The following is a 19,685-nucleotide window of genomic DNA, read 5'->3' on the forward strand; positions in this document are numbered from 1 at the left end:
TAAACAGCTTCCTGCTGCTCTCCAAAGCAGAACCCTCACAAAATATGCAGGAGATGGTATGGAAAAGATGGAGGCAGGGTGGGACACATCAGTTAGGTGCTGTTTGTTAAGGTGACAAGGGTTGGGTGGTAGAGGTATCTGCTCCACACAAAGGATGGACAATGAAGGGGAATTGGTGGACTCCTTAGAAGGCTTAATGCACTTGGAAGAACAGCACCTTGATATTAGCATCCTTTTTGTACTTTCCTATGAGAAAGGTGATTCTGATTGCGTGTGTTAACCAGCACAAGTGGTAGTGAAGTGCAAGTGTGGCAGTGATGAGGAATGACTAGCTCCTTAATACATTACACCCTGTAAAGCTGCCTAATCTGTTGTAGGATTTTAATGTAGGAGGAGTTTTGCTTCCTTTCTCCACCACTGTGAATGTGTATGTTCTAAGTGCCATGTGCTACCTTTACATGCAAATAAGTGACACTTAAGCAAACACTAACCAGTGATGATCAATTGGAAGATATCTCTTGCTACTGCGAGCTCTCCTCTGCTTCCCTGTACACCTGGCTCTTGTGCATTTGTAGCTGAGAAACTTTCCTTTGCTCTTGCTAGTGTCAGCAAAGTTCTGCTGGCTTTGAAGGAAGAAGGTGGCTCTTGGCCAGACTAACATCCTATGGGAAGCAAATCAGATAGGAGAGAGCACACATCAAAGAGGGATCCTATGCAATGCACGATTATCTGTTACAGGATTTCCTTGTTTGCACTGCAGCTGTTTCTTACCTCTTCATTGGTATATCCTCATCAGTTCCTGCAGAGGCATGGATCCTGAGTGAGTTTAAGTCCAAACTGGACTCTTTTTTTTAAAAGGTCACCTTTTTGCAACTCTGCAGAGTAGTGTGTTGACTCGCAGGAGTTTGTAAATCAGAGGTGATGTCTGATTTCTTCAGTTGTCCCAACAAAATACGTGAGCTGGATAAAGTTAAGTCCCCACTCTCTTGGTCTTTCAGTTTGTTTTTGAAATTAATCTTTTTGGTCTTACAGCGTGTTCTTGAATAGAATCTTAAAGGAAAACTTGAAAATGTGGATGCTCCTGACCTCAAAGAAAAAAATATGGGAAATGGCTTTATTTCTATATAAGGGAACAGATGAGTTAAGTTCTGTTAGGTCTTTGCCCCATCTTTACAGAACAGCAAGCAAACATACTTGTCTTTAAAAAGATTCACAATACAATGAGGTTTGATAAGATTAAAACAATTGATTTAAATCAGTGAGAAAACTAATTTGAAAATTGATTAGTTATATTTTAAACTTCTTGCCTCAACTCTTCCAAGAAAAGACTCAGCTCACCAAGTGATATCAGCATGCAAATTAAATATATTTAAACAAATTACATCTATATAAAACTTGATATTTCTTGCTAATCAAGAAATTAGTTGTAGCTTTCAAACTGATGTGTTAGTAAAATGTTCGTATTCACATTCCTAGGAATTCCCAGAAACTGTTGCAGGCTGCAACTGTTCAAGCACTGCATTTTCCTTTCTTGACATTTTTATACCAGTGGACCATGTTTATACACTGGCCCACAGCCAGTGCTGCTTGCTAAACAGGGAATGCCTATGTGCTTCCTTTTACTGGGTAGTTGAATGCCTGAAATTTCACTGGCATGAACTATGTATAGACACAGAACCCTGCCTCCACAAGACATAATATCTCACCTGCATTGGATGTAAGGCTTCTCTGAAGTGAACATCCCGAACCTGCACTTCCTTTGTGTTTGGGTGCAAGCCTATCATCCATGGAGCTTCCTTTCTGGCAGGCCCCAGAGCACAGGAGCTACGTGTGTCCGGTTTTGTGATGTTCAGCTGATTGAGCCAAATCCACTCTCCTTCCTTTCCCACTTTCTCCTCTTCGCTCCTCCTCCTTTTCCTTCTTTCCCCCCTTCCTTCCTTCCTTGCCCCTTCCTTCCTTCCGTCCCTCCCTCCTTCCTTCCTCCCTCCCTTTTACCTTTTCCCATGAGTATGTTCTGTCCTATTGAATCTGTATGGGTGTTTCTTCTCCATGCCACCATTTTTCTACTGATTTTGACTCTACCCTAGTATCATTTGGATGAGTGAAAAGAGTGTTTCTGATGAATACTTGAGCTGTATGCATTTCACAAATGAATATCCTTGCTAGTGAGTGGGGTCCTAGCAGGCAAACTATAAGGAAGACGTGTGTTGTCTCAAGACTGAAGGAACACTGACTCTAAATAGTCACTTCTCTAGAAGTGAGTCTATGAAGACAGAGAACAGTTCGGAGTCTCTGAAACAGAACAGTTTGGCACAAAGATCCTAAGCTGATCCTAAGGTCTGGTCAACGTAGAAGCAGAAAGCGCTAGATCTTAGCTGTGTGCTAAGCACACAGAAAGCACCAAAGTGCAGCTGTGTAGAAGTTTGGCTCTTTCTGAACTGGTTCTGTACACTGTACCTGTATGCTGTACACTGGACCCCAGGGCCCTGAGAAGGAGGTGCTTTCAGTGTAGGGACTCCTGACTTACTTAATTTTGAGATGGGCTGGCATTCGAGGTAGCTGCAACATCCCTTAGAATCATCTGAAGAATTTGGAAACATTGCAAACCCTGTGGCACACTGGTCAGACTGCACAAGTCCTGTTTTTTTTGCTGCAACTTTCAATTCATGACTCTGCTGATAAACTTTAGCAAGGTACCTGCCTCCTCTTTTCCATTGATTCTGACTGGAAAAATCATGAGGCTGAGGGAAATGCTGAGGAGTATATGACAGTGTTGGACTTTCTTTCGGTTATGAGCTTATGTGGGATTAGGTGAAAATTCTGAGCTGGTTAGACTTTTTTGAAGCTTGTGCTTGTGTAAGAAGAGGCTTTCTAAAGCTCCATGTCACTGGAGGTATCACATGCAGAAAGAAGGCCCTTGGATTTCTCTCTGTATCTACTATCATTAAATGGTAGCCAGTGACCAGCAACATCCATGCTCTCCTAGCAAGGATTGTGCTTTGCTGTTGGTAGAGAATGTTTTTTCTCCTTTCCCTTTGCACAGGGGAGCTATTTTGCTGTGGAGTAAAAGATGAAAACATCGTATTAGCTCCTCCTGATGGAGCTCCAGAAGCCTCCAGGAATAGTCTCTCGCGCAGAAACTTCTTTTTAGGTGGAATTAAGTGGCATTAGCTCAGATACAGAGTGTGCTTAGGGAAGATGTGTGGAGTGCGGAGCTTTTTACTGTGACCATTGCTGTGGCTCTGATGCTGATCATAATCAGTTAGAAAATCGATCAGCAACAGATCAAATAGATGGGACACTCTAATGAGTCTTGCTCTTCCTTTTCTCTAGGTTAGCTAATCTATCATTTATTTAGGTGGCAGTAAGCACATCCAAACAATGCTAGTGTCATTTGGATCAGGTGATCACACCAGTCAGGTTACCCACCACTATCTAATAAGCTGGTTGCAGCAGGGTAATTATATTTTACCTGCCATAAAATTAGAATGGTGATACCTGATCCTGAATGGGCTCCTCTGGCAAAAAAATGAGTCATAATAATTTCTTAAACGAACATGACCTATTGTAGAGAGCATTTTGTGTAGTGTTGGATTTCTTTTTAACTGACTCGAAATGCTCTGGAGCTCCAATTATTGTATCATTGAACCATGGCTTGGGGCAGATGACCAAAGACCTTTCCTGGTGATCCCCTGCCAGCTGGACAGTCCACTTTATCTCCTGCACAGCTAGTGTTTCTGTGTGTGTTTTCTCCGTGGAGCTCACGTGGTCACAGCCTTCTGCTCTGTGCTTCTTTCAGTTGGGGTGTGCAGAATTGGAGCTGCAGGCCAGGTGTTCCTTTGCCCAAAGGTCACACCTGTAACAGTGTCTTACCAGGTATCTGCTCCGCTCAGGTCCTGTCCTCACCTCATCTCAAACAATTGCCATTCCCTTTTCCTGTAGGCTGTGTTTTGGAGTGTGTGGTGCTTTGGGAAGGTGCTGCCATGTTTGAGTGCTCTGCCCCTGCTCACCTGGTGCATCCGTGGTGGGTGGCGCTTGCTACCATGGCCGCTTCGAGGGAAAGCCTGACCGTAGCTGTCAGTGTTCAGCAGTGCTGCAGAGACTGAGCCAAACAGCAAATTTCTCTCAGATGTGGAGAAGTCAGGCACGATGGTCATGGACAGTGGTCTAGTTTGAGGGCCTTCACCATGCCTCAGGTTGCTCTGTAGCATGACAAGAAAGCCTTGATGGCCCAAGAGCTAAAGGACTTAATCTTAGGTCTTTAACTATGAGTATTGACTCGAAAATGAGGTAAGAGTTCCCCTTACTGCAGTGTTTTAGCAATTTTTGGCTCACCGCTGTGTAAGTTTTCATCCCGCTGCTTGCTTGAGCATTGACTGATTATCACAGAGCGGCTGCCAATTTGTTCTCTACATCTTGCTCAGTGTCCCAGTGCTATGGCTGCACTGAGATGTGCAGGACTTCAACAGTAGCACGTGAAATATGCTCTGCTGTCTTCCACAAAACCTGTAATACATTTTCTCCTTTAAAATGTTAAACCTGGCATGCATCTGACTAAGCTATGTGTCTTTCTCTCTTCCCCAACATCTAAGAAAAGCTGCTTTTCAGAATAAAATATTCTAGATTTTGCTTTTTGTGCAAAGGCATTCAGCCTTAACAGTATTCAAGGAAGGACACTGTGCTGTTTGGCATGCTCCTGGTGGAAAAAGGTAGAAAGGTGGCAGACTAGAGCTCATGTATAGGTGAGGGCTCATTTCACTTGCTTCACAGTGCCATCAGCAATCATGAAAGCTGTGTGGTCCTGCTTTATTTTGGTCTCGGCTGCAGCCCCTGCTGAGGAAAGGGGCAGTGTGACCTATTCTGAGAAATGCTGATTGTGTTTTTTTGTTTGTTTCCAGGGCCCAGTCATTTACGCGCAGTTAGATCACTCCGGCGGACAGCACAGCGACAAGATTAACAAGTCAGAGTCTGTGGTCTATGCTGACATTCGGAAGAACTGAGAGGAGATGCTAACTCATCCAAAGCAAAACACACATTCAGACTGGAATTGCTTGAACAAAATTTGACCCAGAGAACTCACATGTGGCCTTTGATGCCTAGGCTAGGACCAATGCATGTGTATACAGAGGGAAAGATATATATGTATTGTGTGTAAATAGTCTATTTAATCGTACAGAAGTGATACCAGTGTTGCATGTTGAAATGCGATAAGAATTCTGCCTATAAATTGCTGACATTCTTTTTGTATCTTGTATGACGAGAGAGAAAGTGAAAACTCACATCACAATTCTTAAATATTTTTATCTTGATTATTAATGGAGAAACTGGAAGATGCCTGAAGATTCTAGATTGACCTGGAGAGTCTTTTTTTACTTATGGGGCCTAATTTTCCTTGGTGGGGGGGACCCTCACAGATATTGATTTTGCCTTGATCAGGTTCTCAGCTTCTTATATAAACCAGGTGTTTTCACTCAGTGTGGTAAGCCATGCTCTGACTTCTAGCTTTTAGAAATGTTACGTCTTACCGTTGTGAGTGAAGGAAACCTTTAGGCCTATCTGATCTGTGTAATGCAGGTCACAGATTTGTTTACTGTTGTATTGAGCCCATATACTCAAGCTTAGACCTTTACCATACAGGGATAGTGTTGGTCTGTCAGATTTGTGAAATGGTAGTTTACTTGAGAAATCTTAAGAGCTAGAGAGTTACAGAGATAGGAAGCTATAGCTCTATGTCACTGCCTCAGCTTCTGTTGAACCTTTCAGTTAAATGTTTCTTCTGTGAAACTCTGTCATTTCATATAAGCACAAAAAAAGGGCTCCAAGAGATCTTGAAGTTACACAATTCCCTCAGCTCTCCCTCCTGGCCCCATTACACCTCTGACCTCCGACAGTTCCTTATAGGTGTTTTTTTCTGCAGGCCAAATGACCACTGGAGGAAATCTTCCCCTTTGGATTTTTTTTTTTGTGGTGTTACTTGTCTTTGCACAGAGGACGTGGAGGACAGTTTCTTTCCTTCCTCTTCGCAAGCCTACTAGTTGAGCATTATTTCCCAGCTTCTTGTTTCTAGAATAAACATAGATTTATAGATTTCTGATCATTCTTTTCTGCTGAAGAGGATCTTTCCTTAGCTGATCTGTTTGTATCCAGAAATCTGGTGCTCAAAACTAGAACTGGCATTCCAGCCAAGGTCTTATAAGAGCAGTGTATAGAAGAAAGATTTCTCTTTTGTACATCCTAATGTGATGCTGGCTTTTCTGTGGCAGTAAGTCATGTTCAGTTCAATTGTTATAACCCCTGCTCTCTGCTTCTTACTATTCCCTCGTTCAATCTGTTTGTCTCTACTGAAATTCTGCCATCTTCCATTTGTCAGATGAAAATTTTCTTTGAGTTCTCATCCTGCCCTCCAGTGAGCTTGCAACACTCCTTAGCTTGATATCTGCAAACTTAAGGTTTCATTCCACTGTATTGTCAAGTAAATTAAAAATATTTAGTTTAGGTCCATGGCAAAGCCTTTTGGAATTGCTTTAGATAATTTGACAGTGAAACTTTACTTGTGACAGTGAAACTTTATAACTGTTTTGAGTAAAGTGTGTTTTCTCCCAGCAAAGTTGGGTACACCATGTAGTACTTTGTCAGGATCACTCTGTTTTCTGACAACACCTGCTTTTGTTAAAAGCCTCACTAAAATCAGGATGAGTCCTGCTGCTGCTTTCCCTGTCTAGCAGGCTGTTGCTCCCTAATGTTTTACATTTAACAAGAAACAGAAACTTTTGAGGTGGTCACTTGAAGAACTGCCTTTTGACCTGCACACTCTTTCTCTCCGGATATTTTTCAGTAAGAGAAATGCGATGAGCTGAACCATCAAAAACCTGCTGCTATGAGAAGACAGGGCTGGCCTCAACTCTGCTGTTGTCTGTTACTTTTATTTTCTTATGCTGGACTATACTGGAGAATCTGAGCACAATCCTGTTACTTCTGGTGCTGACTTTAGGAAACATCTTTCATTGCTTTTGATAAGCTATAGGTACATAAATATAGGCTGTACTGAGGAGGCTCTTTGCAAGGCTCTTTGGATCCTCTTTGTGCAGGTAGAATAACTAGGTAGTATTTTAAAAATGTTTAAACATTCATGTTTAAAACATGAATGATGTTGCTTGGCAGGAATAGACAGCTTTTACAGTGCAGCTGTGAAAGTAACTTATGCGGGTTGAAGTCAAAAAAACTTGAGGCAATATATGACTAAAACTGTTATGAACTTTCTGTCCCTCTGGGTGCTTTCAGATATGGTAAACATGTGCTGGCAAATGCTGATGCCAACTTGGTTAGTAGGGTCTTATGTGACAGAGGACTTGTGCTTCCTTGATGGCTAGTAGGTAGAGATTAAAGCCAGCCTGCGTCATCAGATCCTGGTGTTACACTGACCAAAAACTTAATTCTGTTACCTTTTTTTCTACTGCTATCATCTTAATTAAAGGGAAAGAAAAGGAAAGTGTTGTGGGCAGGCATGCTGAAGCACAGCTGAATCTTTCTTAAAGGAGTAACAAATGATAAAATTGTTAATGTGAGCAATAACTCTTGGAAAATAGAGTTGGGGAGGGCCAGTGATACCTAAGGTTTTGCAGAGAATTCTTTATTTGTCATGCAGGTTTTAATGCACAGGGACACAAAACCAGCATCAATCTCAAATATGTTTTTTTTCTGCTGTGAGGAAAAAAGGACATTTACACATAAGGCAAACCTTGTAGCCACTGTAGACGATGTGCTGTTTTGGATTCTCACCTGGATTGGATTTGGATTCTGGCTGCTAAGACAACTTGCACATCCTAGAGACAGGAATATAGAAGACATCGTTCGTCTTGCCCTATCTTCTCCCCTCCAACAGAACTGCAAGGTGGGAAAAAGTTTTATACTGTCAGTACAAAATTCTTCTCTATTCCAGGTTACCAGAAAGTAATGAAATGAACTATAAGGTCTGAATCTGAGTGAATCAGCAGTTGTACATCACAACTCCATTTCCCCTTCTGAATTCAGCAGTTCTGTAGAGGAGGCGATCGCCACGCTCATTAGCGTTATGAACTGTTGCAGGGTAGCAAATGTGTCTCTGTAAATCACTGTATGATGTGTCATTTCTAACTGGAGACCAGTAGGGTTTTGTTTTCTTTCAAAGCTTTCACGCTATTTCAATTTGCGACCAGAAAAGCTGGAATTATGTTTTTAACTTTTTTAGACCGGTGAGAATTGTTTAGGTAACCATCTGCCTTGTAACTGCAGTAAGTGTGTGTATGCGACTCAGAAGCTGCTTTCCCTGAAGAGTGGATTCGTTGAGGTGAATTGTGGGCTATTTGATTATAATCAAAATACTCTCCGTTTGTTCTGAAATCTTGTCTTGGGATTTTACACTACTCGTATAGCAGCTTAGGACCTCAAATACAAAATGTTCTTATTGCGTACTAGGTGACAGAATTATTTTTCAATCACTGCCAAAGTGAGGTGGGTAACATTTCTGGGCCATGACCACACTCCTGTGGTGCTAATATTTAGATAATATTTTATATGGGATACTGCAAAATCATGATATTAACTACGCTCAGCAATTACGCTCTTTGAGGCTTCTCTCCCTTCTCTTTACTAGCTAACAAACCCTTTTATTTAAAGATATTTTTGCACTCTCTAAAATGTAAGCTCAATGCCTTTTGAGATCAGCGTGCTGTGCAATCATTCTGTCTCCCTATAACACCAGCTGCTTAATGTGGTAAATACAACTGGAAACTGACCCGATGCTTTTCTTTTTGTAAACCTCTTCTCTTGGGGGTATGGAAGAGAACGAACACCTATAAGATGGGTGTATAATCTGTGTGAGGGAGCTAGATATGCATTGCATGGCCTGATTACACAAAGTGCCCGTGTAGCAACTGTTTGTGCTTTTGCTTTTACAGGCTCATCTCAAAACAGTCATCATGGATATTTTTTCTTGAATTGACTTTAATGTTGGCTTTCATGTTTTTTATTGTAATCTTGTGAATATTTTAAATACACTCTTTTTCCCATTACTGGTTTGCTGGAGAAGTCTCATCTGATTAGGGACCGCAAAGGAAGGGGGACTGAAATACACCTTCTCTCTTCCTCATAGTCTTCTTCAGCTGCTGTGGTCACTGTCAGCTCAGCAAACTCCACGCACTGGGAGAGTTCACCATTTGAACTGATACCCAGAATTACCACGTCAGATAGGAGAACTGGCAAATGCAAGTGAAACCACTTAAGGCTGCACCAGAAGCGTGCAGAAAGAGACTGAGCCAGCTTCGTGGACAACATCTGGAAAAGGGCATCTGACAGAGTATCTGGGATATCTTACTGGGATTTGCTTGCTAAGCAAAAACATCTTGCCAGAAGGAAGAAAAAAAAAAAAAAAAAAAAAAACTACTTTCCACTGGATAAGACAACACAGCATTATACAAAGGGTAAGGCAGCAAGGACATCTGTGCCATAAGGTGCTGTAGCTCTTGTAAGCATAGAACAGTTTCCTCCCTGCCAGTCACGCTGTTATTCAGTAACTCAAAAGGGATTGTGGGGAAAGCAGGGAGAAGACTTAATGACATGGCAAAACTCCAGTGTTTCACGGCATCCATTTTACTGAATGATGAAGAAGCTACTGTCTCTCACCTGTCTTGCTCTCCTGAATCCAAAGCCCCAAGCTCTGCTACTGACTGACTTACTTTCAAAGTTGGAAGGAGTCACTGTGACAGTGCAGCAGATGAAGATGATGTGCTCTGAGCACAACTGCCTTTTATTTCTCAGTAACAGGGTTCTTGCAGTGTAATGTATAGGCCTTGCTCTGAAGTGATTTTGTACTGGCATGTTGTTCTCTGGCTGGAATAGGTAGGAAAAGGTACCGACTTTCAGAGAAAGCTTAAATAGTCATTCACAAATATGCCACAGATGGGAGCAGCCTGCTGCTCTCGCCCCAGGATGATGGTGCTGGTTCTGAAGTACATGTCTTCTGAGTGTACACCTTCACAGGAACTGTGTGTGTGCTTAAGGGGGGAGGAAGTAAGTACTAGTTTTGGCTGTTTACTTTTCACATTCTCCAGCACAAGGTTCTTAGATGTGCCCATCTCTGCCTCTAGCTGTAGAGGATGACAGTAGGTAGAACAACTCGGCACTGACACAGGATAGCCCTCCTCTTGACAAAGGTGGTAGTAGCTAGAAAACAAATGCAGATGGGCCCTATGAGGAGAGGCTGAGAGAGCTGGGCCTGTTGAGCCTGGAGAAGGCTGAGAGGAGACCTGATCAGGGTATATAAATACCTCAAGGGAGGGAGTGAGGAGGATGGTGCTGGCCGCTTTTCAGTGGTGGCCACCGACAGAACTAGAGGAGATGGCCAGAAACTGAAGCACCGAAAGTTCCACGTGAACTTAAGGAAAAATTTCTTGACATTGAGGGTGACAGAGCACTGGAACAGGCTGCCCAGAGAGGTTGTGGAGTCTCCTTCTCTGGAGATCTTCAAAACCCACTTGGACGCAGTCCCGTGCCACGTGCTCTAGGTGACCCTGCGTATGCAGGGGGGTTGGACTAGATGATCTCTAGAGGTCCCTTCCAACCTTAACGATTCTATGTACGTAGCTGAAGCTGAAAAGAGTATCCATAAACTACCAAGGAAAAGCAGCAGGGAATAATGTGTGGATGCCACTGTTGCTGATTATTGGAAGTTTGGTAAAAGCCCACCCACGGAACACTTCAGTCTGAGGCTGAGCCACCACCACGATGCCATTCCTGGCACTGATGAGCAGCGCTAGATAAGGGATAAAGGATCAGGCTGTGGATTGTGTCTTTTCAAGAGACGCTACAGCTGCCCTAATACAACCATAAGAAATGCAAGTTTAAGTTAAAAGGTTGCCCTTTATTTAAATGCATAGAGTTACTCTGTTATTTGCACTTAGAAAACTCTTGCTCTCTAGGCATTTAGATTTCCTCTTTCATTACTTAGAGGAAAATATGAAAATTAGTGAAGCTAGGTCCCACTGGGAAGGGCTTGTGCGTAGCGGAGTTTGGGCTGTAGGGTTAAGCATCCTTTTGCTGCAACTGCTCTTGTTGTTTTGCCTTGAGCTCCTGATTATACCTATGGAGAGAAAAAAAAAAGCCAGCTAAGAATGCAGATTAAATTATAACAACAGTGTCTTCATAACATCTTGGTCAACAAAGGAGATGTAAAATTACAGCAGACTTTAAGACAGAAACTCTGGATAGGCAGTTTATGTGGAAAACTCCCAATTAGTTGCTAAGTTTTGCCTCATTCCAGGCCAGGCCAAAACCCAAAGAAGTCCAAATTTGCCTCTAATAAAGAACTGTTTTTTAGATGCTGCTTTGCTTAAAGACCTTTTGATGGTCCATCTGGAACCGACAGTGTTCAGCATTGAATTGAAAACTGACAGCAGTGCAAAGCTTAAGAATGAGAGAAAATTTGGACTTTCTGTCACCCAAACATACATCTGTTAAAGAATGTGTTAAACCCAGAAACTACATCTTAAGTAGAGCTTTCCTTAAGATGTGCTGTAGTTATACTGAAGATACTGGGAAGCTTCACTGTTAATAAACCGGGAAAGTAGCACCATAGCTCAGGCGAGGTTCTATGCGATTTACTTGCCAAGTTTATCTTGCATGTTGTGCTGCCATCAAGGCCAGGGGAATTTTTAAGTTCATGATTAAGATTAGATAGAATGAGAGCTTATTTAAAATACCGAGTGGAAAGTAGCCCTTATCACATACCTCCATATTCGGAAGAGTTGAGAACCACCAGCACAGCCAACAAAGAAGTTCACAGCAAAAAGGCCCCAGTTTTTAGGAATAATAACTAGAGAGTATCTTGACCAAATAAGGCCTGTTGAATGAAAGGGAAAGTGTAAAGATTATTCAAGTTAAGATACTTAAACATGCCTCTAAGAGACAGAAGAGACAAAACCATGGGCCAGTTTGAGTAAGTTTTATAACTGGGTTAGACGATTGCTTTTCTAAAAACAAACAAACAAAAAAACCTCTTTCTCAGCTGGAAACACATTAAACAGTAGTGGGGGAGCTACTAGTATGTATTATGTTTTTCCAAAATTAAGCAACTAGACATCCAAAATTAAGCAACTAGACAATAACTTCAGTCATAGACTTAATATCATATAAAGATCCCTGTGTACTCTACAAAGTCCTGACCTTAACTCTGCAGCACAGCCGCAGGGTAACTGGCATTTTGCTGCAGTATATCCACCTTGCTGCACCAGCTTAGAGATTACAGAATGTGCCAGTAAATAGCAGACTTCCATACCATGCAAAACAGCACTGTGTCAGATTTCAGAATAAAGTTCAGAGGAGGAAATAAAGTATCAATTGTAATTTTGAGTTTAACTTTAGCTGTTCCCCCCACCTCCCCACAAAATCTGGTAAAACAACCTAAATGTGGCATATTGGTTTGAGCAGCATGGAAACTCATGGCGGGTATTAGTGCAACAGTGTGTATACCAGTGCTTCCAACTCTGTTTAGTACCTGGAAATTCTTTCCAGTTATGCTAGGATAATTTTCCTAGCATTGTTTAATCCCTTGAAGTCTGCTCTATAAAAAGCCACTATGTTCTGGGCTGATTTCAAAGTTACTTGACCTGAAGTGAAAGAGGACACTTACTGGATCGAGTGACATTCTTGTACCTTAAAGGATGAAATTCATAACAATTTGCTGTGGAGGATTCCAAATTAAGACACTCATGGAAAACTCTGTTGTATAATCACAAAACTTCTACAGATTTAATAATCACAAGCACACAAGTCTCTGCTAGAACTACTTAGCATTAATAATAGTGACAGCTAACATACCATAATTGAACCTTTTCTATGGAAATGGATTAGTACTAAGAGAGAATTCAGGGAAGAGTGGGTACAGTTTTAGACGGGGCACAGTGTAACTATGTCCTTACCCGTGGCCATTAATACTGCAGACTGTGCCGTGCTCAACTTTTCTGCTGGCCTGGTCATATCAGCCATTCCAGCACATACCAAACCCTGCAAAGAAAAAATCATTGAGTCTCAATACAGTACCAAGAGCTACTGGAAGAGATGCACATGCTCTACAATGGGAAGCTGCTTCATAGCTCTGTGCTTATTCTATATGCACTATGAAGGAGCTGGGATGCACTGCAGGAGCAGAGTAATTAAGACTCTTGGAGATACCATTCACTTCTAATCCCTTGTGGTGGGAATAAGAACAGATATAGGGGTGCATTTTGGAACAACTTGCAACAGCACCTTTTGTTCTGCTCCAAGTACAAGTTGTTTTTCATACAGCAAGTGGAAGCTAGTCTAAATACCACCCTTCTGTTGGTTCTCCCTCAAGCTCAAGCTTAGATAACGTAAGTAAAGATGTAGATGTGGTACCATGTTTCTTTTCTCAGTTTCATCTAAGAAGGTAAAAGATTTTTTTTCTTAATGTAACATTACAAGCAGGAAATTTCCAGGGGAAGTGAGGGATAACTTGGCTAATCTAGTGGAGAACATCACTAGCAAGTTTGCTGTTTGGCTTGTTCTGCTGTGTTACTGCCCTCTCCTGGGAACGATTTGGCCCTCTTATGGGGTCATGGAAACAGAAGAAAAACTGGAGCTTTTAAATTTATTGACTGCTACTATGGACTCCTTTGACACCAGTGAAAGAGACAGCTTTTAAGACTATAAACTTCAACGTGCAGCCCCCACTTCATCACCAGGTTGACATTGTGCCTCTGAGGTACAGTGGGGAAAGGATAACTGCAGTAACTTGCTTCCATACACAGGAAAAGTCATTCCGATTTCTCAGTGCAAGGCATCACTGTAAGCCAAGAGAGGTTTTCCTGCACCTTTACAGAAGAAAAGCCACTGGTGTATTGGCTCATTTCATGCAGCAGCAGCTCTCAAAGGAGCACCCCGTACGCCCAGGCTCGAGAGCACGTTTTGTGGGACACGTCCAAGCAAGGAGAGGGTCAACCACGGCTGCTGCAGCCCCGGGTCAGGCTGACAAAGAAAATGAGCTATGGCATTAGGGCACAATAGGCATAGCTCCATATCAAAAAAATTGGGGGTTCACAGTAGGAAGCTTATGAAACAGCTGGCACAGGTAAGAACAGGTTATGCCCTTGCTTGTTTTCATGTTACCAAGCAAGATCAAGCAGCTTTGTATTATAGCTCGTTTATTTTATCTTCACCAATTCAAAAACTAGAGTGAGTACAGAGAATTTGGGCTAGGTGTAGACCTCACCTATGCAGAGACAGCCGAGTGATGTAACCAATTTGAGTGCAGAACTGCATGAGAAAAGCCAGTCACGTTCCACCTCCCCCCCCGCCTTTTTTTTTTTTTTTTTTTTTAACAGCAAGTAACACATTGGGTGTGAAGGAAAGCTGCAGCAAGTGCCTGAGCTACACGAGTCAAACTGTTATCATGCATGGACATTGCTAACTGTATGTGTGTCTTGCTCAAGATTACCGTGCAATCTTACCCACTTTAACCTGCCTTCAATCTATAAAGGCTTGGCCTCATTACAATCATCTTCTAATTCTTAAGCTTAGGAGAAATACCAGCTTTAAGAATTGTGAATTATGCCAGCTCATCTTTACCTTGAGCAGCAGCTGGTGTTTCACAAATAAAGAACTTGGGGGAAACTTTCAGTGAAATTCTTACCTTTTTTTAAAAAACAACCAACCAACCAACCAACCCCTCCCCGCAACAAAACCCAAAGCCTTATTCTTTTTTTGCCCCTGCAGCCTTATGTTGTGCTGTATGTTATTAGGGCTATTTTTTCTATACAGATATTAAGCATTAATGTCTTTGCATTAAATCTTTCAGTAGGGTCAGTTATCTCCTGAGAAATTATTGCTTGCCCAAAGGCTTGCTGCAGATTGCCTTCTGATCAACATCCAGGTGCCAGCTTGGATCTTACACTTACCCATTTCATAATAGGTGCCCAGAAAAACACTGTTTTGGGACCTAGTAGGGAAGAATGAAGAAAAAAAAAGTTACATTATTTAGCAAGATACAGGCTGTTTTGAAACCTATACTAAGTTTTGAGTGGAAAAGGGAGGAATAACAAAGCGGGTACATCAGCATAGTTTCCACCATTGTACAAACACTACCACCTGATCATATTTCATCAGCTCAGTGCATCAACCTTCAGTTATGTAATCAGTCCACCTATTTTTGCAACAGACAAATGTGATTTTATATTTTATTTTTAAGCAAGTGAGGAAGCTACAGCAGACAAAGTGCATTTACAATCAAAGAAAAAACCTGGAATTAGTCTCAGGAAAAGTGAAAATGGTTTCTATGCGATGATTAAAAAGGACTCTAGAACTAAACTAACAGAGTTACTGTTTGATAGTTACACTGTTGTTGTGAACTGAATCTTCTGAATTGAACCCCCCAAATCACAGCCCACCTGCTAGTGCAAAGGCATCCTGCCCAACAGCACTGGATGGTTAAATAAATAGTACAAATTACAAGTGTGGGTAGTACTAAGTGTGACAAGGAAAGCGTCCTCGTGCACTTCTCATCTCCATCTCTGAATACGCACAACTTTCCAGCAGATAGTGTTCCCCACCCAGGCAGCCCCCGTTAGTCTACCTATAGTCAGAGGAGGGTTATGAAAGAAGTCTGCAAAGAAACAGAGAATAACTAATGGAAACAGATTTGGGGAGAAGACCTCTCTCATACAAGTACGTTCATGCGACAGGGATGCCAAAACTGCAATTGGTTGGTTAAAGCAGACAAGTATGGTTATGTCACACCAATACCAGAAATCACTAAGCGAAGGTTATCACTTCAAGTCTGAAAAAGGAAACAAGACTCAAAATATCAACCCACGGCACTGCAATAACAGTCAGGACAGTGGGGCTGATTCAGTCAAAGTACGTAAGCTTTAGTTCTTTCTAGGCCATTGCTCAACATTTGGATAACATGCAAGATGAAGCCACATTTTTCCTTTAATATGTTATATTTCAAAGCATTGACTCATGATATATAAATGACAGACAGCATGACTTTGGTTGCTTGCGTTTTTGTGAGTGCTAATTTCTCCACTAACAATACAGCCCTAAAAAAGCCATTATGGTAACTGTTTATACCGTTTTAAGCATCATCTAATTTAAAACCAAGACTTGGGAAAAACTAACCGACAGCAAGTGCTGCAGTTTCTGCAGCAAGTGCTTGCGAGGCAACTCAAATTTGGGGATAAGCATTATTGCTACAAATTTCAGTTGCTGCATCGCCTTAAAACCTACTAAGCCCCACAAAAGGGTAGGGCAACCGGAACACAGACTGCAACAAAAACAGGCTTAGCAGCTTTGCATAAAGTCCTCTTAGACCCACAGTACTTGAGATAGTGATCAGTTTTCAAACTATTGTCAGATTAAGTTTTAAGAATACAGAACACTTTTCCCCTGCACAGAGTTTTATTGGATGCATGGAACTGGACAACCACTGAAGCCTCTCAAACTGTTGAATAAATACAGGTCAATATTTATGCTTAAAAAATGTAAATTGCAGTTATTAGACAGCCGAATAGTTCTTCTATAGCTCTTTAAATGTCAATCTAAATCTTGTGAAAGTCCCATAAGAGTGACTTTAACTATTATTATCTACCTTAATCTACAACACAAATTGAGGTCTGGGACACTTGTGTGCGTGCATGTGTGTATGTGTGTGTGTGTGTGTGTGTGTGAATATAAATTATTAAATCAGCATTCCCTTAAAAAAAAAAAACACAGTAAAGTTTCAAGAATTACATTAATTTTTATTAGCAGTTACTTGATAATTAAAATCTGTCTATAAAAGAGAAATTGCTTGAGACAAATAAGGTACCAAAACAGACTTATTACACAGTGAGAGTGTTAAACTGTATAAACTGTGTATCTCCAGAAGATATTCCGGTTAAAGAGAACTCCGCAGTCAGAGCAAGCTCTTCCTAGACCCTCACATCCCAAATTTTTCAAGGATGAATTTTTAAAGCAGTGTATTGGAGCAGGGACTTCCCAGGGGTTCATTATCCTAAGTGTGACCAGTATTGTAGGATTCATAAAGTATCTTAAACATAGCAAGTCTTTGCCCTGGGGAGTCCAGGGTTTAATCAAAGTGAACCAGAGGCCCAAAGGGCTCAGCCCTGCCTGTCCCCTGCGCTGCTGTGCTCCTCCTTCTGTGGCAGCCCAGCTGGCTGGTGCTCTCTGCCTTCACCCTGGGCCTGTCATGGTCCTGCAGCAGCCCTGCCCAGGGCAGCACCAGTCCTAGGAACTGCTTTTCACAGCAGGCGTCAATTATTCCACTGAAATCATTCCTTGTGTCAGAAAAGAAACATCATTCTTCATCTGCTGCAAATGGCTTATAATTTCACGATAATCACCCCATTCCTAAATTTGACTAGCAATTTTGATATTACTAAGAAAGAAAATTTGAGTCTTCAATTTTTAATCTGCTTTTTGCAGTCAGTGACATGTATTGTGCAACTTTCTTAAAGACCTACCTTTAAGACGATCAGTGCTGAAACAGAAGCAGTGATGGTTGACCTTTCATACCTGTTTGTTCTATAGCTTTCCTGACTAAAGTCATCAATACAAGTTATGGCAGTTGCTACTCCATCTCAAACAAATATATACACAGACACACACACAAAGACATATGCACACACACCAAGCACTTAAAAAATGATGTTATTTTTAATCTCAATGATGACAGTGAACAAAAGGGGCCCACGGACAGTTCTGCAAAGAAGAAAGCATCTTTAGTTATTACTGTGGTTCTGATGAAAAATAAACACAGACGTTCCCAATGCTGGCCAAGCCTCATATTCAAGATGAGCAATTTCAAGCTGCTACAGTTTTAGGCAGAATGCACATGGTGCCCAAAGATTTAGCACCTTCTCAACAGAAGTGCTAGACACATTGATTCTGAATATATAAAAATTACATTAAAGTTACATTGTTGGCCCAAATCTTAATTAAACAACTTTCCTTGCAAGAATGGACTGTTACGGGAGGACGAAGCAACTGACTAAAAGCTAAAGTCCATTTTCACAGTGCAAATTCCAAATAGGTGAAGAGTCAAGGATGCACATCCCACTCAAACAAAGCAGTGGAGGCATTAGCCTACGGAAACTTGGAAGTTTATGAAGCACTCTGCTTACCTACCCTATTTAACTTGTTTACACGACAAACATCACCTAAATGGCCCCGCAGCAGTTCATTTTTACCAGAGGTTTCTCCCCAGTAACACGAAAAACATGTTTACTTGAGCAAACACAAGCCTTAGGCCAGGTAAGCCTTAGGTCAGGTAAGGGTAGCCCGTTTAAAGCAAAGGCGAGCCCCTCCCCTCCCGCAGAAGCGCTTCAGCTACAACGAGGGCGATTCCCTTCACGGACATGCCAGCTTTGGAAGGCAAGCAGAACCAGGGCTTACAAGCGCCTGTCAGACCCTGCAGCGCAGCCGCCTGCAAGCGGAGCCTGCGGAGGCACCGGGCCCGTGCGGGCGGGCAGCGCCCGCGCCAGGCGGACACGTGACAGCGGCGCGGGCCGCCCCTGCCGGGCGCTCGGGCACCGGAGCCACAACAGGCGCCGTCCTCGGCTCCTCTTTTCTTTCTTTTTTCTCTTTTTTGGTGTGCGTTTGGCTAAGGAAAGCTACCCTCGGAGTGACAGAAGCCTGGCCCCCGGGTAGCTGCAGGAGACACAGCGAGGCACAGTAACACAGTAACGCAACCACGGCTCCGCCGCCCGCACGGGGCCAAGGTCACCGCCACCACCGCCCCTGCCACCCCCTCCCGGGGCCGCCCGCCCCCGCCGCCGCCCGGGGCCCGTTGGGCCGCCCCGGAGGGCGCCGTTACCTGCCGGGTGGTTGTAAAAGGGTCGGAGCCGCGGCGGCAGCTTGAGCTCGATGCGGTCGAGCAGGCGGTGGTACGAGGCGCGGAGCCCCGCGACGGCAGCCGCCATGGCGGCACAGCACGGAGCGGCGCGGAGCGCGGCGAGCTGGGCCGAGGCGGTGGCAGCCGGCGACCCGCGGCGGCTCTGACCCGCGGCGACCCGCCGTCCTTCGGCAGCCCTCGGCGACCCGCCCACCCAACCGGCGCGCGTCAGCGGGGGGTGGAGGGCCGCTTCCCGCACGCTGATTGGCTGCCTCCGCAGGAGGCGGGGCGGGCCCGCGGAGCTCCCGCGGTTCTATTGGCTGGGGCCGTTTCGCTCCGCCTCAAGAGGAGACCTGACACCACCTCTGGCGGAAAAGATATTCGGCCTCCCTGGGGGAGGGGTGCTGCGAGTGCCGTCCCCTGCCCGCCTCAAAGATGGTCGCCGGGCCGCTTCACTGCCCGTTTTAAGATGGCCGCCCCGGGGAAACCTTGAGGCGTGATCACGCGCCCGAACTCAAGATGGCCGCCTCGCGGCTTCACCACCCCTGTCGCCAGCCACACCCGCGGGTCGGCGCCGCCCCTCGTGCCCGCGGAGCCCCACCCCCATTCGGGCAGGGGCGGGACGAGCCGAAGCGACGTCGCGCGAGACCCGCGGAGTGTCGGAGCGCTCCCTCCCCCCCGCCGCGGGCGGGGCTCCGCGGGGGCGGGGCGCGGAGCCGCCGCCGGCCCCGCCGCCGCTGCCCGTGGCTGCCGCGGCGCGAGGCGGGCGGGCACGAGAACGCGGCGCGCGCCGGGCGGCCTC

At 43.8% G+C, this 19,685-nt stretch overlaps 2 protein-coding genes across 2 annotated transcripts in view; one reads left to right on the top strand and one right to left on the bottom strand.

The window, feature by feature from the left end:
- MPZL1 (myelin protein zero like 1) overlaps nt 1-5,145 on the top strand; it is a 32,057-nt gene extending 26,912 nt beyond the window's left edge. Inside the window, exon 6 of the mRNA XM_088533464.1 lies at nt 4,899-5,145. Coding sequence (XP_088389590.1) covers nt 4,899-5,000 — 102 coding nt within the window. The 3' untranslated portion in view covers nt 5,001-5,145. The remainder of the gene's footprint in view (nt 1-4,898) is intronic.
- A 5,731-nt stretch (nt 5,146-10,876) lies between these two features.
- On the bottom strand, nt 10,877-18,992 carry MPC2 (mitochondrial pyruvate carrier 2). The gene is made up of 5 exons (XM_088533513.1): nt 18,866-18,992; nt 14,949-14,989; nt 12,954-13,038; nt 11,764-11,875; nt 10,877-11,116 (listed from the first exon to the last, which is right to left on the bottom strand). Exons 1-5 carry the CDS (start codon nt 18,969-18,971, stop codon nt 11,059-11,061), a joined length of 402 nt encoding a protein of 133 aa, XP_088389639.1. The 5' UTR covers nt 18,972-18,992; the 3' UTR covers nt 10,877-11,058.
- Nucleotides 18,993-19,685: the final 693 nt, after the last annotated feature.

This window comes from Tinamus guttatus, unplaced genomic scaffold (assembly GCF_059628265.1).
Source record: "Tinamus guttatus ecotype Peru unplaced genomic scaffold, ASM5962826v1 Tinamus_guttatus_pri_ptg000035l, whole genome shotgun sequence".
Classification (NCBI taxonomy): Eukaryota; Metazoa; Chordata; class Aves; order Tinamiformes; family Tinamidae; genus Tinamus; species Tinamus guttatus.

What these genes read in the sequence shown, in the direction of transcription:
- MPC2 (XM_088533513.1), bottom strand. Translation starts at nt 18,971, where the DNA reads ATGGCGGCTGCCGTCGCGGGGCTCCGCGCCTCGTACCACCGCCTGCTC. An exon ending in CTTTTACAACCACCCGGCAG is followed by an intron (nt 14,990 to 18,865) that starts GTAACGGCGCCC and finishes CTTCCCTACTAG; the next exon opens with GTCCCAAAACAGTGTTTTTC. An exon ending in CAACTCTTCCGAATATGGAG is followed by an intron (nt 11,117 to 11,763) that starts GTATGTGATAAG and finishes TTCTCTCCATAG; the next exon opens with GTATAATCAGGAGCTCAAGG.